Source organism: Hemicordylus capensis, chromosome 2 (assembly GCF_027244095.1).
Source record: "Hemicordylus capensis ecotype Gifberg chromosome 2, rHemCap1.1.pri, whole genome shotgun sequence".
NCBI lineage: Eukaryota > Metazoa > Chordata > Lepidosauria > Squamata > Cordylidae > Hemicordylus > Hemicordylus capensis.
The window spans coordinates 34,151,070-34,178,637 of NC_069658.1; the positions used below are offsets into that span (position 1 = coordinate 34,151,070).

At 42.1% G+C, this 27,568-nt stretch overlaps 1 protein-coding gene across 4 annotated transcripts in view; it reads left to right on the forward strand.

Annotated features, from left to right (window-relative positions):
• Positions 1–27,568, forward strand: part of ITGA2 (integrin subunit alpha 2) — a 112,965-nt gene that overhangs the window by 61,088 nt on the left and 24,309 nt on the right. For all 4 annotated transcript variants that reach the window (XM_053296120.1, XM_053296122.1, XM_053296123.1 and 1 more), the window contains 15 exons: positions 1,504–1,618; positions 3,184–3,311; positions 4,565–4,713; positions 5,601–5,751; positions 8,320–8,485; positions 9,116–9,189; positions 13,438–13,576; positions 15,936–16,081; positions 16,744–16,887; positions 18,628–18,831; positions 21,403–21,539; positions 22,106–22,245; positions 24,969–25,120; positions 26,233–26,343; positions 27,106–27,188. In XM_053296120.1, the coding sequence (XP_053152095.1) occupies positions 1,504–1,618; positions 3,184–3,311; positions 4,565–4,713; positions 5,601–5,751; positions 8,320–8,485; positions 9,116–9,189; positions 13,438–13,576; positions 15,936–16,081; positions 16,744–16,887; positions 18,628–18,831; positions 21,403–21,539; positions 22,106–22,245; positions 24,969–25,120; positions 26,233–26,343; positions 27,106–27,188 (2,039 nt within the window). The remainder of the gene's footprint in view (positions 1–1,503; positions 1,619–3,183; positions 3,312–4,564; positions 4,714–5,600; positions 5,752–8,319; positions 8,486–9,115; positions 9,190–13,437; positions 13,577–15,935; positions 16,082–16,743; positions 16,888–18,627; positions 18,832–21,402; positions 21,540–22,105; positions 22,246–24,968; positions 25,121–26,232; positions 26,344–27,105; positions 27,189–27,568) is intronic.

Below are 27,568 nucleotides of genomic sequence, written 5' to 3' on the forward strand. Positions count from 1 at the left end.
GATAGTTCAGCACCAGCTGTGCTTCTGCGGTTATATAAAACACCACCCACGCTGATGAGGAACAGGGCTGTTCAGCTGCAACTTAGAAGTGCACAATCAATGCTGCACAAAAACACAGCCTCCACTGGAAATAGTGGAGGTGCCATTGTGCAACTGCGATTGTGCAATTTTAAGTTGCATCTGAACAGTCCTGTTCTGCAACAGCATGGATGATGTTTAACATTTTAGACAAATGCAGCAGCACGGGTGATGCTGAAATAGCTCTGTTTCACGGCACTGTATGAGAGCCAGTAATAACAACTTCACGCTGTTGGTAGGCTGTGAAAGGGGTGACTCATTTCAGAGGTTTTTCAAGAGGTCCTGCAAACACATGTGAAGTGATCGCCACAATTCCTGGCAGTGGTGATCAGGCTCACCTGTGGGCACTATTTTTCTGATTTTTATCTCTACAGGGTGCCAAAGTGAAGGAAGGAAGCATTGCTCTTACTCTGACTGCTTCTTCATCACATAGCCAAATCTCATATGATAAATGGCATTATCGTGAAACCAGATCAGAGGAAGGGAAATGCTTTCTGCCTTCATTCTGGCATCTTGTGGGTAAGAGCTAAAAAAAAATGGTGACAATCAGCTGCAGAGAATATGATTGCCACCAACAGGAAGCCCAAAAGGCTAGAAAAGATGAATGAGGGAAAGTTAATTTTGAGCCAAAAGAGTTCAGAAGAATGAAAGAAAACCACATCTGCCCCTACAGTAACCGTAGGAAGTCAACCAGAGGTCGCCTTGCCAAGTACCGCCTCAAATATGAATATGAATACAGCAATTATTTATATACCGCTTTTCAACAAAAAACCACTCCCTAAAGTGGTTTACATAGATATAAAATAAATCAATGAAATGGCTCCCTGTCCCCAAAGGGCTCACAATCTAAAAAAGAAACATAAGACACCAGCAACAGCCACTGGAGGGATGCTGTGTTGGGGATGGATAGGGCCAGTTGCTCTCCCCCTGCTCAATAAAGAGAATCACCACTATTTAAAAAAATGCATCTTTTGTTCAGTGGGCAGGGGGAAGTGGGCCAAATATGAAGTGGGCCATGCTTATTGTACAGGTGAGGTGCTGATGTGAGGGTGATCTCAGCTTGTCATGGGAGAGACTGTGGGAAAGGCAGTGCGCCTTCCATGCAATGGCTGGCATCCTGACTAACCTGCAATTCATGCTTCTGACAACCTTGAGGCACATGTTTGCATTGTAACAGAGTGCTTCCAGAGCATGGGGGAGCACCAGAAGTACTTGTGCTGTTGCACAAGAATGCCTGCTTTTTGGAAGTGCAGGGACTTGTGCAGAGGTTAGCATTGCATGTGTGCTGCTGTTAGAAGCATACACACAGCACTAGGCAGGATGTCAGCCAGTGATTCTGTCAAATGTGGTGGAGAAAGTATTCAAGATGTCTGTTTTGATATGTGTTCTTAGCATGTTCTTTGTCTTTGTGTTTTTGAATGAAAGACTTGTGGTCCTTTGTGGGCACAGCAGTGTGGAAGTCAGTATTATGCAACAGGAATCTGTTCGGAGTTCAGTCCAAGTTTCCAGATCATGAGGAGTTTTTCGCCTGCTGCGCAAAGTAAGACCATGGATATAAACGTAAATCAGTAAGAAATGCATCGCCTTTAAACATGAGACAGATTCTATGCACCCAAAGTTCCTGGCTCAATCTTTTAATAAATGAATTCTTAACTGAGAAATTAAAGATTCCAACAGTTTACAGATGTGGGTGGTATAGTTATAACTGCTCAAACAGCAATTAGTTTTGCTGGGAAAATGTGATTGAGGGTAAATTAATTAATGTGTACGTTGTAATTGTGAGCTTATATGGAATATGTAGAATGTCAAAGTCACATATTGCTAGTGACAAGTGACAATTCCCTCATGCCTACATCCATTTGTTAAGTTTTCAAAAAGTTATGAGCATTTCTCATGTATATCTTCAGCTGAGCAGGCCTCCACTGTATCACTATGTGAATATACTTTTGAAAACTTCACAATTCTACAGCACTTTTTGATTACATGGCGAATATCAGCCCCACCCCACCCCAGCAATTCTCTAAAATATCATGCGCTTTTTAATTTTTTAATTTTATTACTTGCTTTTAATATGCTGAGTTCTCTCCTGTATCCTCTCCACTTCTGAAAAGCACATCTTACCTGGCTTTAAAAAGTATTCTGGACATTTTAAAAAGTGGAAAATAGAAAATTTAGTGAGGTGTAGAAATTTGGATACCCTCTCTGTATTAAAGGTTTTCTTCCTCCTGTTAAAATGATGGGTTATTGCACTACTGGAACTGGTTTATTGCTAGCATTTATATCTCTCTGATAGTGAAATGCAGGGTTATTTTAATAATCTGGAAATGATATGAGTTGCTTTCACATGAAAATCCTTAAGTGCTGCTGAGGAATGGTTTAGCTGCAGTTATAGCTGGCAGTTGAATTAATGTGTAGGTTTCACATAGTGCTATATTACTGAGCAATGTCCTTCCCTGTGGCCAAGATACTTCTATAACATTTACTCACAAGTAAGTTCTTCTTTTCAGCAAAGGTCCTTTTCCAGTGTTCATTGAATGCTTCCTCCTTTGCAAGTTCATTGCCCATTTTATTGCTTCCCTTTTAGCATACTGAATTGGCCCCCTAATAGCCCCATATTTAATCAGCTTTTGCTCCCCACAGAAACAAAAGTTGCTAAAAAGAAAAGAGAAAAAGTAAAGGAAACTACTAACTTAGCACCCATATATGCAGGGAATATAAGCTGGCTAAACAACAAAAGTATAAAACAGGGATGCGGTTGGTTGTACCTGTACACATGGAGTTTCCCTTAAAACTTCAGTAGCACTGTATCTGTATTTTATATCAAACAAAACAAAACTCACTAACAATTTAGACTGGAAAAATCTTGGAAGGCCAGATAGAAAATACTGGAAAACTACTATTGACAGTGGTGGTGTAAGGATTGTCTATAATAAAGATAAACAAAGAATGGGTGACAATTCAAGAGAAAAGGGATAATGTGGAAGCAATGCAGATGTCTTTTCACTTCCCTTTTGCCTTTCTTCTGTGCATTTTTAACACCACTGAGCACAGCGTATGAATTAAAATGACATAAAACAAGCATTTTATCTATCTTTCCTTTTGCAGACTGTTCTTCAGCCATAGATGTTGTGGTAGTATGTGATGAATCAAATAGTATTTATCCTTGGAGTGATGTGAGTGCATTTTTGAAAAAATTTGCCCAAGGTTTAGATATAGGTCCCACTAAAACTCAGGTGAGTTGACATAAAATAATAATAAATGATAAAGATGGATGCATTGTGTTTTGCTAGCCATCTAGTGTTTCTGCCAACTGCAAAGCAAAAAATAAATAAATTACCATAGTGTTTCTGTGATCTAAGTTTGAGAAGTGGCATATGTTGAAACAAAGCAATTAACTCAAGGTTGAATCACTAAATTGCCTCTAGGCATTTATCCTGCCTCCACAGGAACTCAGGTGGTGGCCTCTGTGTTGCTTTTATGCTTTTGTTTCAAATTTTTAATCAGATTTGTTTTACATTTTTAGCTTTTTAATTGTGACTTTTTTACAATCTTGTTTTTAAATTTTGCTGTAAACCGCCTTGGAATTGTTTTAATGAAAGGCTGTATATAAATTTAACAATGAATGAATAAATAAATAAATTAGCAGCACTAGATTTTCTTTTCTTGTTGCCCATACTGCTTTGCAGCCTTAAGAGGTAGCCATATGCGAAACAGCTATGCATACTGGTTACTTCAAGTGTCATCTTAGGAAAATAAATATGTTAATAGCTATCACAATTTGTCAAATGCACATCTGAATTTTTATCCTGGTGTATTCCATGACTATGAACATTGGGGCAAAAGGATAACAGCTAAATAAAGGCCTTCCTGGGTGCAAAGCAGTCTGGGAATTTTCTGTCCTCACCTTGTACATTAACATATTGGCTGAACCGCAATAAGTTCTATTATTCAGCATGTATGTAATGCAAACTATAAGTTTGCAAACTACCCATTTGCACTAGTAACTTTAAACACTACATTTTCCTTGTACCAAAATTTGTTGTAAAGTCAGATGAGATCTCTAGGGTAATTTAAACCGCCCCCCTGTGTAAAAATGATGTCCTGACTGTTGTCTCCTAATTTTCATCTGCATGTTATTCTTCCCAAATGCTGGCTGACATGCAAACTAAAAAAAGCACCAATGCCCTATGAAAAGTGCTGGTAAGGTGAGTTGCAAAATAGAGCTTCCAGGGGGAGATGGGTGGAGGTGGAACCTAAGAGCATGAGTACTGCATTACTATGGAACTCAGACCAGTCGTTACAGCCTGTGCAGCACCAGTGCTTCTCACAAACTTCTGGTACTTTGTTAGTCTGCATGTCAGCCATTATCAGGAACATTAATTGCTGTTGCATAACTTGGCAGTACAAACGTATATTTTTGTCTGTCATGGAGATGCCAAGTCATAACGAATCAGGCTTTTCTTTTTAATTTTTGTTTTAATTCTAGGTAGGTTTAATTCAGTATGGCAATGGCCCAAGAGTAGTGTTCAACATGTCTACTTACCAAGATAAAGAAAAAGTTGTGCAAGCAATGTCAGAAACCAAACAGAAAGGAGGGGAATATACGAATACATTCAAAGCAATTGATTATGCCAGGTAAAGCACATCAATCGTTACTAACCCATGGTAACAAATTCAAGCCATGTATGTCATGTAAGTAAGTTGCGCCACCTTAAGTGGCGCAGCGGGGAAATGCTTGACTAGCAAGCAGAAGGTTACCAGTTCTAATCCCCACTGGTACTATATTGGGCAGCAGCGATATAGGAAGATGCTGAAAGGCAACATCTCATACTGCGTAGGATGAGGCAATGGTAAACCCCTCCTGTATTCTACCAAAAGAAAACTACGGGGCTCTGTGGGCACCAGGAATCGACTTGGTGGCACACTTTACCTTTACCTTTAAGAAAGTTGTAGCAAAATCTATTGCACTTCACCTCAAAAACTAATGTATTAATGGTGGCATAAGCTAACATGGACAAATGCCCACCTCATAAGATGCATGAAGTGACTTAGACTACTGTAACATATTTTATGTGGGCTTCCCTTGAAGATCATTTAGAAACTAAAAATGGTAAACAATGTGGCTGCACCATGTGGGTGTTGACGGGGGTCAGGTACTGTCATTTTACCAGTGCTGCATCAGTTGCATTGATTACCAGTTTGTTTCCAGGTATGATTGAAAATGCTGGCTAATCAGGTGAGGTTACCAAGAACTCTTGATCAGGTAGAATGGAAAGGAGGTTGATTCTAAACTATATAGAGTTCATTTTTTATTCATTTAAAAAACTAGAAATATTTTATCACTGCCATCAGTTTCATGTGTGATGGTATATTAAAACAATGTTTGAGTACTCTGTTGCATTAAAGTTGTTTCTCAATTTCCCAGCTGTATTTTGTTGTAAGTTGGTGACAAAAGTAGTAATGGAAGTGTGTGTTAAAAAGCAGGATTCATATTATTACATTTGATCTGCTGTTCATTACAGACGTTACGCTTTCTCAAAAGAAGCTGGTGGGCGGCCAACAGCCAGTAAGGTCATGGTGGTTGTGACTGATGGTGAATCACATGATGGTTCAAAATTGAAAGAAGTGATAGCTGAATGCAACAAGGACAAGATCACTAGATTTGGTATTGCAGTAAGTAATGTTTTCCTTACTGGGACTATGATTTTAGCTGGTCTTACTTTATTAAATGCATATATTCGAAGGGTCATTGCTGTCCTTAGGGCAGGGCAACCAGGGCAATCGTCCCCAGTCCCATGCTCCCACAGGCTCTGCTCTCTCTCTCTCTCTCTTGACTTGGGGAAGGACAGGGGTTTTTCTGCACAGGCAGACCCCAGCATGCAGCAAGTCCCAGCCCAGCCAGGAGTAGGCACCCAGCAGGCAGCAGCAGAACAGGAAGCCAGGGATGGGGGCCCAGCAGCTACCACCTGGGGGGAGGGGCCTTCACTTTGGTCGTCCTCTTTGTCCCCAGCACTCCACTCGCCAGGCAAATCACCAATGCCAAGAGCAGCACCAGCAACTCCGTGCCAAGAACCCAGGCAAGTTTGATCCCCTTCCAAAAAGTGCCTTCACCCCAGCAGCTGCTCAAAGCTCCTACCAAGAGTTGGTTGCTCTGGCTGTTGCAGCTACTCCTCCTCTCCACTTCCTCCAGCTCAGCTGAGAACAGCTGTCATTGCAGCTGGCTGCAACTGGCCCCTTCTCCCACAGCAGCCTCTGGGTTTTTCTCCTCTCCTGCTCTCCAGCTGCTCTTGCTCCTGACCCTGCTTGCCGAGCCAGTGCTCACAGCCATGACGAGAGCTCTTTTCCTCTCCCCCCTTCCCCAGGAAAAAAATGCAACTCCCAGGATGGGGGGCGGGGGACAAACCCTGCTCCCTCCTCCCCAAAAGGCCTCTCCTTGCAAGCACCTACATGCTCACATTTAAAAATGCCCCCCCAATAACTCCCCTGGTGAAGGGGGAAAGTTGCAAAAGAATTCAAGGGGCTGCCCTCCCAAAGCAAACAGTCTAAGGATCCAGAGATATAGGGCGACTGTTCAGAAGTGAGAAGGCTGGCATTTTAGGAGGAGTGGCATGCAGATGGTTAATGTGTATGTATTTAAACATAGGGGGTAGCAAATTCTCCTGTCTTTGTATCACTCCAGGTAAAAAAGAAAATAAAATCAAAGGCCATAAGTACTGTAAAGGTAGGGCCCAGGGCCATCCCTAGGAAGCCCCGCACATGCTAATTCCCCCCACCCACCCACCCACCTTGCATCCCCCTGAGACAGCCCTGTTAAAGGTGTTGAAAGATTAGTGACAATGGGCCGAGAATTCAGTTCCTTGAGAAAAAGAGGAATATGCACAAGATATTTAGAGCTCCATATGTGCTGCATAGTGTAAATGAAACTCCTATATATGGTCTCCCTATTTACTTCTGTCAAGGGAACACCTTTGTGTGTTAATCTTTTCACATTTACCTCATTGAGTGAATGACCCTGAGAGTAAATGGCCCAGGGAATGAACGCCCTGAGCCATTTTTGGAAGGGCGATATAGAAATGAAATCAGTCAATCAATCAATCAATCAATCAATCAATCAATCAATCAAATAAATAAATAAATAAATAAATAAATAAATGACAACATTCTCACCATACCAGCTGGTAATAAGTAATCACCACATCAGGGAAATCTCTCATGCAGCTGAATGGAGAAGCAATTATATTCATAAAGCAACGCTTGCAGTGAGCATAAGTGAGGATGTTTGAAGTGGCTGTCAGCACAGGTGTTCGAATGCATTGAGGGTTGTTTAGCTGTCCTTGTGAATATGACTTCAGCAGTGAAATGCACATTGCAAGGATGGGGGTGGGTGGGTAGAGAGAATTATTTGCAAGAAGACTCCAGAATAGTGCCACACTAATGCAAACATGTTGAACTGGTGCAAGGATGTTGTGCTACCTAGTTGCACTAAGCTGGGAGCTTGCATTCCAAAGTAGTGCCGGGCTGATACTATAGGGTGCCCTTGTGCCTGCTGCGAAACCTCTTCTTGGCGCCCAACCGCTACTCTTAACAAACTCAGCACTACACGTGCAGGTGGGCGGGGTGTCACGAGGAGCTACTCAATCAGCCCGCGAGGTCCCTGCGCAGGCGCAGAACCCCAATCCTTATGATTACAATGGATCACGATCCAGATCTATCCACTATCTTTGTTGCGCAAGCACAACGCTTGTACAATCAAACCAAGACCGCAAAATATTGTGCCACTTGGTGCTTCTGTGCAGCTCCACAGCCTGTCAGCCAGTGTTTTCGAATTGCATTCACTCTATGTTTTCACTGAGTTATACTGTGTGTCCAGGGATGCAAGCTTTCATCCTTGCCACTTGACCTACCACACATAAAGATGTCAGGAATCGTAGAATCAGGGGTCTTGTAGGCCATCTAGTCCAATCTCTTGCTTGAGGCAAGAAATTCAGAACTAGAGCATCTCCAACAGATGGCTCTCCAGCCGCTGCCTGAAGACTTCCCACAAGGGAGAGCATGCCAACCCCTGGGTAATTGATTTCATTGTCAAAAGTTGATTGTGTGAATGGAATAAGAATGGAAAGTCTGTGGAGGAATAAAGAGAAACAGGTTCTTTGTGTGGCAAAGGCACAAACATTTCAGGTACCTTACAAATATCAATTGTCTCTTTCTTATTGAAGTAAACATAATTTGTGTCTTTTCCAGGTATTAGGATCCTTAATTAGGCAAGCACAGGATACTAAAAATTTAATTAAAGAAATTCAAGGAATTGCTAGTCAACCTACATCAAAGTATTTCTTTAATGTGTCCTCGGAGGCTGCACTTTTAAAAGAAGCGGGAACATTGGGAGAGCGAATTTTCAGCATAGAAGGTACTAAATAAAGAGCTTGATTAGGATATCATTTTTTTCATAACATGCTTGATAGTATTGTGTTTGCTGATATTCTTCATTATCAAATTATCATGCATTTTAAGGTTCATGGAAATCAAATGAACAGTAATGTGATTTCTATTTCCTGGCATTTACGTAATAAACTGTCAAAGGCAAACCTATGTGGGGAGAAAGAGTGAATTGACAACAAAATGAAATGTAAAAAAATTTACACAGCAGACTTAAAACTGATCCTAAACATATTAGCCAGTATATACGGATCTGTGCAACTCATTCCATGACTTCAAGAAGCACCAGGACTTGAGTTTCTCAAACAGCACTATCCTACCACCACTCAGCCTCATGCCACTTGGCTTTTGAAAATGGAGAAAGTGTTTCAAAAACCTTTTGAAATATGATTTGAGAGTCTGTGATTTAGAGGGGATAGGGGACAAAATCCTGCTTAGCATGTGGAAGCCTTTATGTGCACCTGAAGTCGTTATCTGGTCCCAATTATTATTAGGAAGTAAATGGTATTGAAATTGATATGGCTTCCTTCTCCATAACATGTTTGCAGTGGCAGTCTTAGACAAATAAGCAAGTACTGATTATTATTTTTTTGCCCATCAGGTACTGATCAAGGTGCTTTATTCCAGATGGAAATGTCACAAGTGGGTTTCAGTGCTGCTTATGCACAGCAAGAGGTAATGACTATCTTATTTAGCATTGATTTATATTATACAAACTGCGCTATATTAATGCTATGCTGTTATGTAGTATACTATAGTTATACTTTTGATGTGTTAAACTGGAAGGAATCCTTTAAAAGTCACAGAATCACAAAGCAATTGGAATTGAGTGTATCTGAGGTCAACTAGTCTGTATTCATGCCCCGAGGCACGTTCTATGATGCTCGCGTTATCCGTAAGAAATCAATGTGGGAGCCGCTTCCCATGGCTACTGTCCATTACTCCACTCATTTGTGTATGACGTAACCTGATGCATGGGTGAATGACATTGATATGAGAAGGAACAGTGTCTCCTCCTCTGGAGGCTAAGGAACATATGTATTGGCGATACCATGTAATTCTTCCTCCACATGGTGTTTCTCAATTTAGATCAGGGCGGCACAACTTTGGTCGTCATGCAGATGTTGGACTACACCTCCCATCATACCTGATTATTGGCCACTGTGGCTGAGGTTTATGGGAGCTGTAGTCCAAAAACACTTGAAGGGCAGAAGTTGTGCAGTAGCGCTGATCTAGATGTTACCAGAGTAGAGCTGGAAGAAGCTGCTAGGATGGGCCATATCTTGTATCATGTCGTTAGAGCACATGCTTTGCATGCAGAAGGTCCCATCTGTTGTTACAAGGATCTCAGCTGCAGCATTGGGAAAGCCCTGCCCAGCACTGACTTGCTGGCCTCCACCACTAGAGGCAAAAGCCAAGAAGCTGCTGGTCCCACTCTCTGATGCTGACACCAGAGTGGGAACTAGGAACATTGGGAGCTGCCATATACTGAGTCAGACCATTGGTCTGTCTAGCTCAGTATTGTCTTCACAGACTGGCAACGGCTTCTCCAAGCTTGCAGGCAGGAATCTCTCTCTCTCTCTCTTTTCCCTATTTAAAATTTTTATTGGTTTTTACAATAGCTTTAACATTTCAAATTACATTCATTTATCTAATTCTACTTAAGTAATTATTGACTTCCCACTTGCCTATCTGCACAGTTCACAATAACTATACATATAAACCATTGCTATAATAATTCAAAACATGCATATGCCACACCACTACTTGATTTTACCCAACCCAACCTGATGTTATTACTATATTTCAAACCCTACTGAAAAGTCCATATTGGAAAAATAATTCTTTAAGTAAAGCAAAAATAGTTCCCAATGTTCTTTAAAACATTCCAAATTTTCATCTCTTATAAGTGCTGTAAGATTTGCCATCTCAGCATATTCTAAATTTTTTATCAACCAGTCTTCTTTTGAGAGTATTTTAGTGTCTTTCCATTTCTGCACATATACTATCCTGGCCACCGTGGTTGCATACATAAAACATATTAAATTTCTTCTGGAGAACTCTCCTTGAGTTATTTCCAGCAGGAAGGATTCTGGCCTCTTAGGAAATGCCTCTTTAAAGATTTTATTCAACTCATTATATATCATATCCCAAAAAGCCTTTGCCTTCCCGCATGACCACCACATATGGAAAAAAGTTCCTTCTTATTGTCCACATTTCCAACATTTGTTTGAAACATTTTTATGCATTAATGCTAATTTTTTTGGTGTCAGGTACCACCTATAGATCATCTTATAATAATTTCCTTTTAAAGTATAACATGCAGTGAACTTTAAATCAGTTTTCCATAATTTTTCCCAAGCAGCCATATCTATATTATGACCCACATCTTGAGCCCATTTTATCATAATCATTTTAACCACTTCATCTCTTGTCTCCTCCACAAGCAACAACTTATACATCTTAGAGACTGATCTTCAGGCAGGGCTCTCTCTCAGACCTATCTTGGAGATCCCAGGGAGAGAACTTGAAACCTTCTTCTCTTCCCAGAGTGACTCCATCCCCCCGAGGGGAAGATCTTACAGTGCACACACATAACGTCTCCCATTCATATGCAACCAGGGCAGACCCTGCTTAGCTAAGGGGACAAGTCGTGCTTGCTACCACAAGACCAGCTCTCCTATAGCCCCACCTCCATCACCAGCACTGCCCTTCCCCTTCTCCTGGCTGTCTCACCTTCTGGGACCACTGGTCTATTAAATGGCAGCTCAGCAGGGGAGGAAGAGGCAGGGAGAACAGAGCTTCTAGCATGGTGGATGGAGCTTCTAGCATGGAGCAGCAGGCTTTCACTCTCTCCCCCGCATGTTGTCACCTTCCAACAACAGAGTTGTGTGTGGCACTTTGCTCCTGAAATGGAGCAGGCAAGTCTGTTGGTGGAAGGTGTAGGGTAAATCGAGCGATCGAAAAAGTGATCCAGCTACTGGAGCCAGTGAAACAGCAGCAACAAGGAGAAGCCACTGCTCCATAGCAGAAAATCTGTCCTTGCCACCTAGATCTCTCCTGTTGACTCAAAATTTAAAACACTGGCAAACCCAGAAAGTAAGACAGTTGGGAAATGGGAAAGGACAGTACATAAGAATATAAGAACAACCCTGCTGGATCAGGCCAAAGGCTCATCTAGTCCAGCATCCTGTTTCTCTCCCACAGTGGCCTACCAGATACCTCTGAGAAGCCCACAGGCATGTCCACTCTCCTGCTGTTGCTCCCCTGCAACTGGCATTTAGAGGCATCTTTCTTCTGAGGCTGGAGATGGCCTATAACCCTTAGGCTAGTAGCCATTGATAGACCTATCCTCCATAAATTTAGCTAAACCCTTCTAAAGCCATCCAGGCTAATGGCCATCACCACATCTCAGAGAATGGCAGAGAATTCCATATATTAATTATACACTGTATGAAAAAGAAGGTCGATGTTGAGGGCCTTGGCGTCGGCGGGCACAGCGTGTCATCATAAAGGGCTGCCCTTAACCTCAGCGCTTGGTTTTTCAACGTTTGTTTTGAGAAAGACGAGCAGATATTACATTTTGCTGGGTTGTGCTGCTCTCCCAGACACAACAAGCAGGCATCATGCGTATCCGTTGAAGGCAATTTCGCCCAGCATTCAGAGCAGCGTTTAAAAGTTGTTTTCGGCTTGTCCTTGGCAGACATTGCCTCAGACATCCCCCTTGGACAGCGGGAATGATCGTTTTTGTGCTTTTAGTTAAAGGAGTTTCCCTTGCAAGTTCCGAAAAAACAATCCAATGTTCAAAGTACCGTACGTAGTCTGTGATCCGTTCCGAGTCGTTTCCAAAGAATCCAACAATACCTGAGGAGCTAATCGATCCAAGGTGTAGACGCAACAGCGGTCTAACAGAAACTGAGTAGGACACGCCCCAACTGCAAAGGATAATGGGAGCACAGTCTTGTGCATGGCAGTTGGAGGCGGCACAAGGAGCTAGCTAATCGGTCCGTGAGGTCCCTGCGCAGGCGCAGAACCCCCATTCATATGAATGCACCGGATCACGATCCAGATCTTCCTTTTGTTGGTCCTAAAATTCCCAGCCATCAGTTTCATGGGATAACCTCTGGTTCTAGTGTTGTGAGAGAGGGAGAAACAATTCTCTCTGTCCACTTTCATTACTTCATGCATAATTTTATACACCTCCGTCATATCTCCCCAGAGTCACCTCTTTGCCAGAGAGAAAGCGCCTTCCTTTTGAGGCAAGGCTACAGCTGATGGGGCTTTTTAGCCTCTCTCTGCCTTGGGGGGATGGGGTTCACCCCCATCTCTGCCTTTTTAGGGTTTTTTTTGGGGGGGGTGTGCTTTTTTATCCCCATCTCTGCCTTGGCCTGAAATCCACCTCCAGCTGGAGTGGAGAATGATGGGATATATAGTCCAATGGACTGGCTCAGTATAAACCTGGGATCACACACATCAGATCCAATGGCCAATAATAAAACACAACTCATATAAAGTAAAATATAATATGAAAACTATTTCCAATCAATTAATCATTTATAAATAATAATTGATTGGGTCACTTATTGTATTTCATGTTTTATATTGTCACTGATTAGTATAGAGGGAGATGTGCTTTTTTAGTCTCATATTAAACTATTCATGATTATTATTCCAGGTCTATGTTTCAGATCCTTATATGTCAGGTTTCGGGGGCTGGCTCAGTATAAGCCAGGTTCATATGAAAGTGGCTGCCACCCTGCTGTAGTAACTTATGAACCAGCCTTAATGCCACATGCAGTATTATTATCCATTAGGATTTATTTTTCCTTTATAGTGTCACCCCTTCTGTCATTGCAAAAAATTACTAACTTAAGTCCCTGGTTGTTTTTAATTCCTTTTTGCCTTGATTTGTTTTCTCTTAAGGAAGTTCTGATTTTGGGTGCTGTTGGGGCATATGAATGGAGTGGCACAGTGATTCAGGAGTCAGCAAAACAAGTGACTATATTTCCCAATGAAACATTTGAAAGGGTTTTAGAAGATGGAAATGAGAGCTCCTATTTAGGTGAGAGTATTCAAGGCTTAATGAACATTTTGTCAAATGCATCTGAACACCACAGCACCTTAGAACTGAGCTGAAAGGCAAGAAATGGTTCTGTACTTTCATAAGTGAATTTAATTAAAGATTATAATCAATTCAATTTTATATGAGAAATGTTGTACTTGGGAATATTTTTCTGAGCACATAATACAAAAGCTGTCATGGGTGGGGTTGGTTTTTTTAGCTGACCTGTTATCTGATTAATTGATTAAATAGAACTGCATATTATACATAGAAATCCTTTGTAGCTCATAATCTCAAAGTACCATCTCCTACATGATCTGGAAACAGAGGGTAGGAATAAATGGACAGTTTTCACAAAGGAGGGAAGTAAGAAACAGGATCGGTACTGGAACCTGTGCTTTTTAATTTGTTCATAAATGGTCTAGAATTTGGGGTAAACAACAAGGTGGCCAGATTTGCAGATGACACAAAACTATTCAGGGCAGTGCAATCCAAAACAGATTGTTAGCAGCTCCAAAAGGATCTCTGCTGGGTGAGTGGACATCAAAATGGCAAAAGCGATTCAATATAAGTGTAAAGTGATGCACACTGAGGCAAAACCCCCACCACCACACACACACATACTTCACACATACTGATGGGCACTGAGCTGTTCGTGACTGACCAGGAGTGGGATCTTGTGGTTGTGGTGGACAACTCATTAAAAATGTCAACTCAGTGTGTGGCAGCAGTGGAAAAAGGCAAATTCCATGCTAGGGATCATTAGGAAGCGGATTGAAAATAAAACTGCAAATGTTATAATGGCCTTATACAAAGCTATGGTGCATTATAGAACTGGAAAAGGTGCAGAAGCGGGCAACCAAGATGATCAAGGACCTGGATCATCTTCTTTATGAGGCAAGGCTACCACATCTGGGGCTTTTCAGTTTAGAAAAAAGGTGACTGAGGGCAACTGAAAGAAGGTGACATGATAGAGGGCTATAAAATTATGCATGGTGTGGAGAGATTGGATAGATAAAATTTTCTCCTTCTCTCGCAGCACTAGAACCAGGAGTCAACCCATGAAACTGATTTCCATGAGATTTAGGACCAATAAAAGGAAGTTCACATCATGCATAATCAGCCTGTAGAATTCTCTGCCACAGGATGTGGTGATGGCCACCAGCTTGGATGGTTTTAAAAGGAAGAGAGCTCTATCAAATGGCTATAGTCTTGAAGACTATTGGCTACCTCTAGGCTCAGAGTCAGGATGCCTTTGAACACCAGTTGTGAGGCACAGCAAGAAAGAGAGCATGCCTTCATCTCTAGCCTGTGGACTTCCCAGAGGCATCTGGTGGGCCACTGAGGGAAACAGGATGCTGAACTAGATGGGCCTTGGGCCAGATTCACAAGGGCTGTTCTTAAGTCCCTTTAGGAGTCCCATGGAACTTCTGCCCTGTGTCTCACTACCAGCAAAGACACAGGGCAGCATCCAGACTAGCTAGTGTCTCATCAATGAGACAGGTTAGTTAATACTAACTTAAAACCCCTTAATTTCAGTGGCTGACATTCTGTGCAGTAACAGGAGCTGTGTCTGTGGAAAATTCCGCATCACCGCTCTGCATAGCTTGTTGCCATGCAAAGAAATGTGGGCGGAGCAGGGAGAAATTTCCGGCGCTCTCCTCTCCCTCCAAAAAGACTTCTTCATTTCAGGAATATGTCCTTGAGGGCTGGTTTTTTTCCTCCCCATCAAGGGAAAAAAAAGACTTTTTGGAGGGAGGAGGGCAGTGAAAATCACTCCTCCCCTCCGCCTATGTTTTCCTGCTCAGCAACATGCTCCATGGAGCTATGATAATGCTGTTTTCCACTGACACAGCTCCTTCTATGCAGTTCAAACTCTGCACAGAATGTCAGCCAATGAGACTGTAAATTTAATTAATGAATAACTCAGTCTGGTTGCTGCCCTCTGTTTCTGAGTGCATAGAATAGGGCCTTCTCAGCCAGGGCATCCAAGTGATGAAGGGAGACACATTTGGCCACTCTCTTAGTTTAAACACTTAGTGTTTAAACACCAGGGGGAAATCCTACTATTCCAAACTGCCTTAGACATGAAGGACAACTGTATCCCAGGTCTCCCTTTTTCTTGTTGTCTTGGTATCATGTGGTTCTGATCTCTGTGACAGTTTTCTCAGGGAAAGTAGCAATTTAAAAAAATCCTCCATTTTATAGCTACAACAGAGTTCAGAAGCACCTAGGGCAAACAGCAACCCATATGCTTATTCTGCTTTTAGTATCCTAAGTAAGTTGCCATATACTTTTATTGTCCATACAGACAACTGCACTTGTGTTACATGACAATAACTATAACTTTGTCCTTCAGGCTATTCTGTTGCTGTTCTCTCAGCTGAGAACACTGTCTATTTTGTTGCTGGTGCTCCACGATCCAACTATACTGGAAGAGTGGTGGTTTATGAGGTTGATGCACTTGGCAACATAGCTATTGTTCATTCCCAGAAAGGAGAGCAGGCAAGTGCAGCATTTGTGTTTGTCTCCACTGTTCCACCTGTCTTTCCATTTCACTTATATCTTTGCATTCCTTAAAATGAACCTTTGCTTATCTTCCCCAAATGATGGATTTTGTAAACTCAAAGTACTTAATACTGTTTTCCTAAACCTCACATTAATATATGGCTTTAACTGGTATTTTATTTATTTAGTTATTGTTAAATTTATATACCGCCTTTCATTAAAGCAATCCCTAGGCGGTTTACAGCCAAAAATTTAAAACACAAAATGGTGAAAAAGACACAATTGAAATATTAAGTGGGGGGGGGGATATTAAACAAATTGATTAAAAATTTAAAACAAAGGCATAAAAGCAGTACAGACTATAAAGAGCAGCAGCATAGAATCAAATAAATGCCTGGGCAAAAAGCCAAGATTTTACACTTTTTCTAAAAGCTGTGATGGAGACCGAGGAGCGAATAGCCACCGGGAGAGCATTCCAGAGTCTGGGGGCAGCAACAGAGAAGGCCCTGTCCCGCGTGCACGACAACCGAGCCTCCCTCATTGTCGGCACCCAGAGCAAAGCCCCCTCAGATGACCTCATCAAGCAGGCAGCAACCCTTGGGAGCAGGGTTGGTATTGGTATCATAGGCACCATTTGATAAAATAATCTGTCGTTTCAGATTGGCTCCTATTTTGGCAGTGTGGTATGTTCAGTTGACGTTAATGGAGATTCCGTTTCAGATGTGCTGTTGGTTGGTGCACCAATGTTCATGAATGAATTTAAAAAAGAGGAAGGAAGAGTCTACTTGTTTTCTGTCACAAAGGTAAGTGAGATATATATAGACTCCAAGTCGCTAACTCTAAGCTCTGGCATTTTGACTGATATCCTGATTAAATTACTTGACAGAAGTCTTCTAGTTATGACTAACTTCTCTTGTAATTTCAATGGGACTTCCACTGAGTAATCAGAATGTCAACCTCTGTCTTTTAAGAGTGACCAAGACATTCTACAAGAATTGCATTTCATTCATGTGACATAAATAGTCTTGCCCCAGTCCAAAGGCATGTGCACAGAGTAACTGAAGCTGCTCGCATGGAGCCTGTTCAAAAAACTTGAAATCCTGCTAATTGACTGTTTAGTAGACAAACAGAAGTATAGAGAGTCAATCCAGCCTTCCCACTGAAATGCTGATTGGTGAAATTTTAGCATTTTTACAGGGTTCTGCCAGTAGAGCCCTAAGTCTGAACTTGGAGAGGGGGACTGTGGTATAATCATGTATAGCACTTACAAGGTTAAAGTTTTAACATGTTAAGAGGTGGAGTTAAATAAAAGAAGGACTGCCTCCCTTGGGAGTTTGTGTTCTTTTAAAATGGCTGCTGGTCTTTCTTTGCAAACACTACATTAGGGATGTGCACAAAGTGCTTTGTGCACATGTGGGAGGGAGGGAACACTTTAAGCAGAAGAAGGCAGGTCTTACCTGCCCCTCCATCACTCCTCCACTACGCCAGCATGGTGCTATCGATAACAAACATCCCTGCCCTCTGTTCTTAGCAGCGACACGGTGCGGGGGCTTCCTCTTTGGGAACAGGAAGTTTCCTGTTCCTAGCATCCCGCCGGCGTCACACAGATGGCGTCTGTGTGAGAGTGGATACCATCTTGAGTGCTCAGCAACACTGTTGAGCACTCAAGATGGTGTCCACGCATGCACAGTCACCATTTACGTGATGATGACAGCGAGATGCTAGGAACAGGGAACTTCCTGTTCCCAAAGAGGAAGCCCCCGCACAGTGTTGCTTCTAAGAATGGAGTGAAGGAATGTTTGCTATGGATAGCATCATGCTGGGGTGGTGGCAGAGCGGCAGGTTAGACCTGCCTCTACCTAAAGTGTCTGCTCCCTCCGCCCTGGATGTGCACAAAGTGCTTTGTGCACATCCCTCATGTGGTCTCTGTAGTGTTTGCAAAGAAAGACCAGTAGCCATTTTTAAATGGTCAGGGCAGCAGAAGAGTGATGTAGGGGCAGGTAAGATCTGCCTCCCTCCGCTTCAAATGCCCCCCCCCCAAATTTTTGTTGGGGAACTCAAATCATTTTAGTGCCTCAAGTTAGAGGCACCGAAACATTTTGTGCACATCCCTAGACCACATGTATAGATTGTTCCACATCTGTTTTATTCTCATATTGCCCTTGCTTGATCAAAGTGTGCATGCCATCTGATGCAGATAGCAGTAAATATAAATAGTGTATTAACAGAAGTGGAGTTATTTTAGCAATGATTGCTGAGATATTTAATGGAATATTTTAATTACTTGTTGGGTGCTTTTTTTCTCTCTTAGCATTTTCTCTATAGTTGGAACAGAAATCAAGATAAATAAATATTTCCAGAGCTGGTTGGTATTTCGGGGTGTGTGTGTATGTGCGTGTGTGTGTGTGTGTTTGGTAAGGAGTGGGAAATTCCATCTCTATTTCACAGAATTACATTTGGATACAAGTGTTTTTGTCTGGTGTGTTTAATAAAATGCCAGCTTTAATGTAAATGTTTCCCCTCTCTTCTGGTTTTTCTCAAAGGGCATTTTGGGTAAACGACAACTTCTAGAAGGTCCTCAGGGGTTGGAAAATGCTCGGTATGGATCCGCTATCACTGCTGTCTCAGATATTGATTTGGATGGCTTTAATGATGTGATAGTTGGGGCACCATTAGAAAATCAAAATGCCGGTGCTATCTATGTTTACAATGGTGAACAAAGGACAATAAACACTAAATATTCTCAGGTAAGTAACTTTGTTAGAGCATATTATTAATTAGGTGCTTCTTACTTATTCCTGGTCTTATCCATATAGAGTTTTATGCACGCCCATATGAATGTTATTTTAATTCAATATTCCAATATTTTACATTTGTGGGGGTGCAGGGTGTCCTTTTCTGTCATTGTCTAGAGGGGCGTAGCAAGGTTGGAGTGGGCCCAGAGACAAGATTTTAAATTGGGGGCCCCCTTCACTGAAGCTCAGCTCATGAAGTAATCTTAAATGAGGCTGAATAGTGGTAACAAAAAGCATAGTAAAATTGTGTGTGTGTGTGTATACACTCTCTCTCTCTCTCTCTCTCTCTCTCTCTTCTCTCTCTCGCTCTCTCTCTCTCACACACTCACACACACACACACACACACACACACACACACACACCTATGTGCCACAACAGAACATCATCCTAAATTATTTCTTAAAAGGTTTTGTAAATTGTGGACGATGCAAGTCATTTAATGGTACTAGAGAAAGACATGCTGTTCTGGTAACTCCAGGTCTTAACACTCACATCCATTTCGGAGGTTGACTACAACTGAAAGAAGCACGGGCGGGTGTGTGGCTGGGGGAGTCAGTCATGTGACTTGCCTCTGGGGCCCCCCCAAGGCAGTGGGCCCACAGACAACTGTCTCCCCTTGCCCTATTATAGTTACGCCCTAGACCCATTTCAAACTGGTTTTCGGGCAGGCTATGGGGTGGAGACTGCCTTGGTCGGCCTGATGGATGATCTCCAATTGGCAATTGACAAAGGAAGTGTGACTCTGTTGGCCCTCTTGGATATCTCGGCGGCTTTCGATACTATTGACCATAGTATCCTTCTGGAACGTCTGAGGGTGTTGGGGATGGGAGGCACTGTTTTACAGTGGTTCCGCTCCTACCTCTCGGACAGATTCCAGATGGTGTCAATTGGAGATTGTTGCTCTTCAAAACCTGAGCTTAAGTATGGTGTCCGTCAAGGCTCCATACTCTCTCCAATGCTTTTTAACATCTACATGAAACTGCTGGGAGAGATCATCAGGGGATTTGGAGCTGGGTGTTACCAGTATGCTGATGACACCCAGATCTACTTTTCCATGTCAACTTCTTCAGGAGATGGCATATCCTCCCTAAATGCCTGCCTGGAAGCAGTAATGGGCTGGATGAGGGAGAATAAACTGAAGATGAATCCAGATAAGACGGAGGTACTTATTGTGCGGGGTCGGAACTCTAGAGATGATTTTGATCTGCCTGTTCTAGACAGGGTCACACTTCCCCAAAAGGAACAGGTTCGCAGGCTGGGAGTACTTCTGGATCCACATCTTTCCTTGGTTTCTCAGGTGGAGCCGGTGGCCAGGGGTGCTTTCTATCAGGTCCAGCTGATACGCCAGCTGCACCCGTTTCTCGAGATCAATGACCTCAAAACAGTGGTACATTTGTTGGTAACCTCCAGTCTTGACTTCTGTAATGCGCTCTACGTGGGGCTGCCTTTGTACGCAGTCCGGAAACTTCAGTTGGTTCAGAATGTGGCAGCTAGGTTGGTCTCTGGGTCATCTCGGAGAGACCACATTACTCCTTTGTTGATGGAGTTGCACTGGCTGCCAATACGTTTATGGGCAAACTACAAACTACTTATAACTTATAAAGCCCTAAACGGCTTAGGCCCTGGGTATTTAAGAGAGTGTCTTCTTCGCTATGAGCCCCACCACCCATTGAGGTCACTTGAGGAGGTCCGTCTCCAGTTGCCACCAACTCGTTTGATGGCTACACAGAGACGGGCCTTCTCAGCTGCTGCCCTGAGATTGTGGAATGCGCTCCCTGCTGAGATACGATCCTCCCCATCTCTGGCAATTTTCAGAAAACACCTGAAAACACATCTCTTCAGCCAGGCTTTCGCAGCTTTTTAAAACTTGTTTTTAAATTGTTCTGATTATTTAATTGTTGTTTTATGATGTTTTTAATTGTTAATCATTTTTATGCTTTATATATTTTTTATTTATTAACTGATTTTATTGGTGTTTTAATGTAAACCGCCCTGAGCCTTTTGGAAGGGCAGTATAAAAGTTTTAATAAATAAATAAATAAATAAATAAATGCATTGTATGACTCTGATAAATAGGTGAAAGATTCACAGCATGAAATGGTTGAAATTTTAATCTCTAGGGATCAACCACACAGCCTGTCTCACTTATTGCTATTAATTGCTATTTCAGCATGTTCATTATGTGAATTGCCCTATTGCAAACATGCAATAGGGTTTTGTGAAATAATTCTTAGATAATTTCCAGAAGGGCAGCTATATAAGCCTTATGGAATAAAAGAAAGGAAGAGTACTGTGGGGCCTTAGAAATTCACGAATCTACTGTGGCATAAACTATTTTGGAATACAAAAGCATGTGCTTTTGCAGTAATGCACAAAAAATAATGAAAGTAGTTAATGACAACTTGATTGTAAATATGAAAAATATGAATGTGGAGAATCCTCAAAATATATGTATTTTGTAACTGAAACAAAGGGAATTTTCTTGGTGGAGACCAATCTGTCTGTTGTAATCCATCTCTCAGAGGATTTCAGGATCAGACCCTGCATTTGGCCAGCAGCTCCATTATTTTGGAAGATCAGTAGATGGCCATGATGATTTAAATGGTGATGGAATTACTGATGTATCTGTTGGCACAGAAGGAAATGTTATTCAACTCTGGTGAGTACTGGATATTTCTGAAGTCACATAGAAATGTTATAAGTTTCCTCTCCCATTACTTTCCTTCCAGTCTCTGGCCTGATTTAAATAAGATGCTTGATGCATAAACAAAACTCATGGTACTCATTCAGAGTTACACATTGATGGTAAATAACTGTTCCTTCTATGATAAAACCTGATTTAAATGAAGCCATATTATGGAAGAAGCTTATTATTGTTATTGTTTCTTATTAATCTAGCGGAGGAACAATATGGTACTTCACTATCTCCTGTACTCTGTAGAGAGTGATAGGATGGTTGTGTACATGCATACACAGGACAGTGACATACAGTTGATACTTATAGCTAGCAAAATATATATTTGTCCCTGTTACCGTATGAATGCTTTTGGAGACAGCCTCTCTTCTCAGAGCTATAATGTATCCAGAAATTTTGTTTCTCATAGGCTACCTTACGAGACCTTTGCTGTACGTTTTTTGGTATAAATGTTTAGATGGAGTCATCTCAGACCAATCCTCCTTTTTTGTAACTAAGATCACAGGCATATCTGTCTGTTTGTATTTTAGGTCTCAAAGCATAGCAGATGTTTCCCTTCATATATCATCTAAACCTAAGAAGATCAGTCTGCTAAACAAGAATACAGAAGTCATTCTTCAGATATGTTTCAGTGCAACATTTATGCCCCAAAATAGCAGTAATCAAGTGGGTAAGTATTTCTAATGTTTCATTTCCTATCTATCTATTTAAGAGTTCTGCTTAAGTAATGCCACCTAATGGCACAGTAGGGAAATGACTTGACTAGCAAGCCAGAGGTTGCCGGTTTGAATCCCTGCTTGTTCCCAGACTATGGAAAACACCTATATCGGGCAGCAGCAATATAGGAAGATGCTGAAAGGCATCATCTCTACTGCGTGGGAGGAGGCAATGGTAAAACCCTCCTGTATTCTACCAAAGACAACCACAGGGCTCTGTGGTCACCGGGAGTTGACACCAACTCAACGGCACACTTTACCTTGAATGCACATAAAATATTATACCTGTGCACCAGAAGAAATATTGGATCAATGCCAATCCAATGGGGGGAGATATTGGGGAGGCCGATAGGACCTCCTCAACACTATTGACCCGATAATCCTTATCGGAAGCCCACTTAAAGAGACAGTCTCTCCAATCCAGGTCTAGAACTGGACTTTGAACACTGTACCTCTAAAATCAGGAGGTGGGGACAACAGTAACCCCTTAGGAAACACCCACTGGGCCAGTGAGTGCTTCCTGGTAGGCTATCTTGGCTCCTACCCCTCAGTTTTGGTGGTGCAGTGCTTAAACAGGTCAGGAGCTACCTTGGAGAGTCCAGTAGGGCCAGTGGGTGCTTTGTGGCAGGTTTCTTTTGTGCCCCCCATCCAATTTTGGGGGTGTAGTCTTTAAAATCTCTCCATGCAGCGGGGCTGGTTTATTCCCTAATATTACTATCAGAAGGATAACAGGGATTTTAGTCAGAATTCTGGCTATTGGGGCTCCCTATCCTATCAGAAATCCTTCCGCTAATGCTTGAGAAAGGTCATATCAGTCTGATGGGCAATATTATTGCACAGCCCTTGAAAATACCGGTCCCTTGAGTACATCTCTCTCTCTTTCTCTCTCTCTCTCTCTTTCTCTCTCTTTCTCACGCACACACACACACACTGTGCAAACTAATAAAAATATAAATTGCAACCATTGAAATATTTGAGGGAGTTGCAAGTAACTTTGCTTTTGTAATTCTGAACAAATTGCAAAACAGCTTGTATTTCTGTATATGGTACAAAGTGTGTTGACAGACAGTAATGCATCTACACCCCTTTGACTATGCCACATGTCCGATTCTAACAGTGATAGTCGTTGAGTGATGAATATGTATCTGTGCACTTGCATTTAATTTTAGGTTTCCTTCCTAATTAGTCAGTTCCTGTTACTGAAAAGAAATTAAGAAGAATTCAATCACATTCCTACTAATCTTTATAATTAATTATCTTAGCCAGCCAGCGTGGAGATGTGGCAAGCCAATGCGTGCTGGCGAAGGAGGTGCCTGATTGGCTGAGCTCTGTTTGACCGGCGGAGGTGCCTGATTGGCTGAGCTCTGTTTGGCCAGCGGAGTTGCCTGATTGGTTGGGCGTTAGCCCGGGCCGTTGTGAGGAGGGGCAGCCTGGGCTGGGAGGCAGTGGGAAAACCAGAGGGGGTGAGTGGGACATGCCTGCTCAGAATTTGGTGGCGGAACTCTCACGACAGGTTGGGAGAGTTCCGAAGTGAGGACTGAGGAGGAGAGGGGGAAGAAAGTGCCGGCAGTGGCTGCCGGCCGGCGGGTGGAGGAGGGGGGAGAGAAAGGTGGTGGCGGGCAGCGGGTGGGGGGAAGAGAAAGGCGGCGGCAGGCAGCAGGAGGGGGGAGAGAAAGGTGGCGGCGGGCAGCGGGTGGGGGGAGAGAAAGGCGACAGTAGGCAGCAGGTGGGGGAGAGAAAGGTGGCAGCAGGCAGCGGGTGGGGGGAGAGAAAGGCGGTGGCGGGCAGTGGGCGGGGGAAGAGAAAGGCGGTGGGCAGCAGCAGCAGGTGGACGGGAGGGAGTAAAAACGGTGGCGGTGGGGCCCTTCTTGGCTGCCCACCGCGGCTCTGTGTGGGGGGAGGAATGGGAGGGGAGGAGGCCTGGAGAGTGCGGGCCAGAGGGAAAGGGAAGAGAGGAGAGACCGGGGCAGGAGAAAGAGGGAGGGGGAAACAGCCGGCTCCAAAGCGCCGTACAGATGCTCTGTGCGGGGTTGGCTAGCATAAGTAATTTTATGAAGCACTGTAAAGATGCAAAAAACTTTGTCCCCACAATAATTTGATAAATCAATGAGTATAATTCCTGACATATATTGCTTTTATTCCTGCAGTTTGCAAGGAGAGGAAAAATGCAAATTTTATAATTAAGAACTGACACTATGATCCTTTTTAATGTTTACTTAGAGATAAGTCTTGAAATGATCAGTGGGACTTAATTCAAGCATGTGGCTGACATCCAAATTAAATTACTCAGTAGTAGTACTATTGAGTAATTTAGTCTGGATGTCAGCCACTTTGAATAAAATTGCAGCCTGTGACTACAAAGCAGTGAATTGCCCAAGACTATTCATAGAGTCTGTGGCTGAACAGGGTTGAACTTACAGTATTTTACCCGAATCCAAGACAAAGTATTTTCCCAGTTCATTCCTGTTAAATATTGGTGGTGGGCGTGGTCACCTTGAATTTGAACACTCTTTCTTTTGGATAAATACAGATATCACCTGTGTTTAACCTCTATCTTTTAAGGCATTATCTTAAATTCAGAGACGCCTTCTGTTTCTATTTGGGTAAATACGGTAAGCATCTTAAACCTATGGGGCTACAGCTCTTTCAAAATCTGTTCAATTTTTTCCCCCTTCAGATATTATATACAACCTGACATTGGATGCTGATCCCCTATCCTATCGAGTGACTTCAAGAGGATTATTTAAAGAAAACAATGAGAGGTATCTGCAGAATAATTTCATAGTCCATCCCATGAGGAACTGTAAGGAGCATATTTTTAATGTCCAGGTAAATATTATACAACAGTTGCACATATTATATTAGCTCTTAACTTTTTATTCATTGTATTTTGTTGTTTATATTTTGTTGCATTTTCTATCTATCCATTCTATTTTTCCAAAAGATTTCTATCCTGCCTTGCAGCAAAAGCTTGCAATGCAGATTGTAATACAAAATTAACATTCAATACTTAATATTAAATTAAAACAATAAAATATTAAAAATTGCAAAACCAGCATGGAGAGCCAGCGTGGTATAGTGGTTAGAGTGCTGGACTAGGACTGGGGAGACCCGAGTTCAAATCCCCATTCAGCCATGAAACTAGCTGGGTGACTCTGGGCCAGTCACTTCTTTCTCAGCCTAACCTACTTCACAGGGTTGTTGTGAAAGAGAAACTCAAGTACGTAGTACACCGCTCTGAGCTCCTTGGAGGAAGAGCGGGATATAAGTGTAACAATAATAAACGATAAAACTGCAGTAAAAATAGGGACAGTTTTAGGCTCACAGGCTTTTAATAAATGACAGCATAATATAATTCTGTAACATCTTTAAAGCTTAGGATAGTATTGTTTCTACTAGGCACTGCAAATCTAGTAAAGCAGGTGCCAGTGAAGTGATTCTACCCACTTCACCTCTGAAGGCAGTGACTGATATAGGGAGCAAGGAAGGACCAGTGCAGTGAGAGGAATCGGTTGACAATATTAGGGAAGGGACAGTTTTTATGACTCCCCTTCCCCAGGTGTATTGGTGCTGTTAGTTGGGTGCTATTAACTGCTGCACAGCCCTCAGGGACATATTTTCAGGTGGCACAAAGGGCTTCCTAGAGAAGGGGAGGTCTTTAACACTTGCCCCTTCCCCTGTGCAGTTAGCTGGGCTGTTAGCCTGCTTCAGTTGCTGTACCAGATCATTTTTGTACATATTTTAACGCTAACATAGTAAAATATAACAGGCTTCAAAATGATGCAATAAAACTTCAAAATAAGCAATGCTGCTTATTAGATGAGTATCAGATAATTTGGATCATTGGATAACAGGGACATTCAGTCTGCCAGCAGGATCCTATGTATTAAATGAGAAATACCAACTCCTCAGATGCCCATTGATTGTGCGTGTGTTTATAGGAGCCCTCCGATGCTGTTGACTCACTTAGCGTGCATGTTAATATAAGCCTCAAGAATCCTGGTTCAAGCCCTGTTCTTGGTAAAGCTTCCCCTACATCTGATTCTTACAGTGTAAGTATATTTACACACAGTCCTCTTGCTGTAAATCAGCTGACACAAAACTCATATTCATTTGTGATTACAGAAAACCTGTGATTGATAGTATAGAAGAAGCATTTCTTTGGGAGTGCTGGCTGGTAACCCGGGCTGCATAAATTCCTCAGTTCCATGATTAGAGAAAACATGTGTACAGTTTTATATTGGGGACAGAAGCAGGGGTCCAGAGAGTCTTGGCTTGCATCTTAGGCTAAGGTATGGTTCAAAGATGTGGCCAATATCATATAAGGTCTCAGAAGCTGGGCAGAGGAAGCTGGGTAGCATTTTCAGAGATCAAAGGGTGAGGTTCCAGTTCCTTAGACAGGTGTTATGCACATTTTGCTAACACCATTTTATAAAAGTCACATCATTCGATTTCTCTTTGTTCAGTATTTAGGTTACCACAGTGCACAATTTTGCTTCCAAAAAATTGCAAACGTACGCATGTTCTAACATTCAGAAACCAATGCAAGGCAGTTAAATGCTATACTGATTGGAAGCAAAAAATCTACAAATGTGTTCATTAATGGCATTTCCCCACCAAGCTTATTAAGTGTGAGTGCACTGTTTCTTTATTCTGGCAATATCACACACTCTTCTCTCAAGCCTGGATAGAGCCTGAACCCCTCATAGGAAGATAGATCTTTTCATTCATTCATTGAACTTATATACCACCTAATATAAAAATCTCTTTTTACCTTTGGGGGGGAAATTGACAGGTTTTGTTTCCCCTTGTAGATACCATTTGTTACAGAATGTGGTGAAGATGAAGTCTGCAGTACTGACCTTGTTCTTAATGTTCAGCGGAAAACAAATAATGGGTAAGCAATTTTTGTTCTTGGTTCTCATCTGTAAGGACAACTGCCCCTTTTGTTAGAAAACACACACACACACAAATAGTATATGGGAAAAAACATGCATAACCTTTCTGCTTCCTATGGTTTGCGGAAGTGAAAGACTTGCTTTGCTTTCATAAGCTTAAATAAGAAATTTCTGCATCTTCACGTTACTGCATTATTAAATGAATAATATATATATAATATTAAAATAGTATGTGTGTATAGATAGATTGTGTGTGTGTAGATTGTGTGTGTGTGTGTGTGTGTATAGAGAGAGGGAGAGAGTGTATATAAGTGTGTACACACATACACCCACAATATAAAAGTAAATGATTGCAAGTACTGTTATTGAAGGCATAATC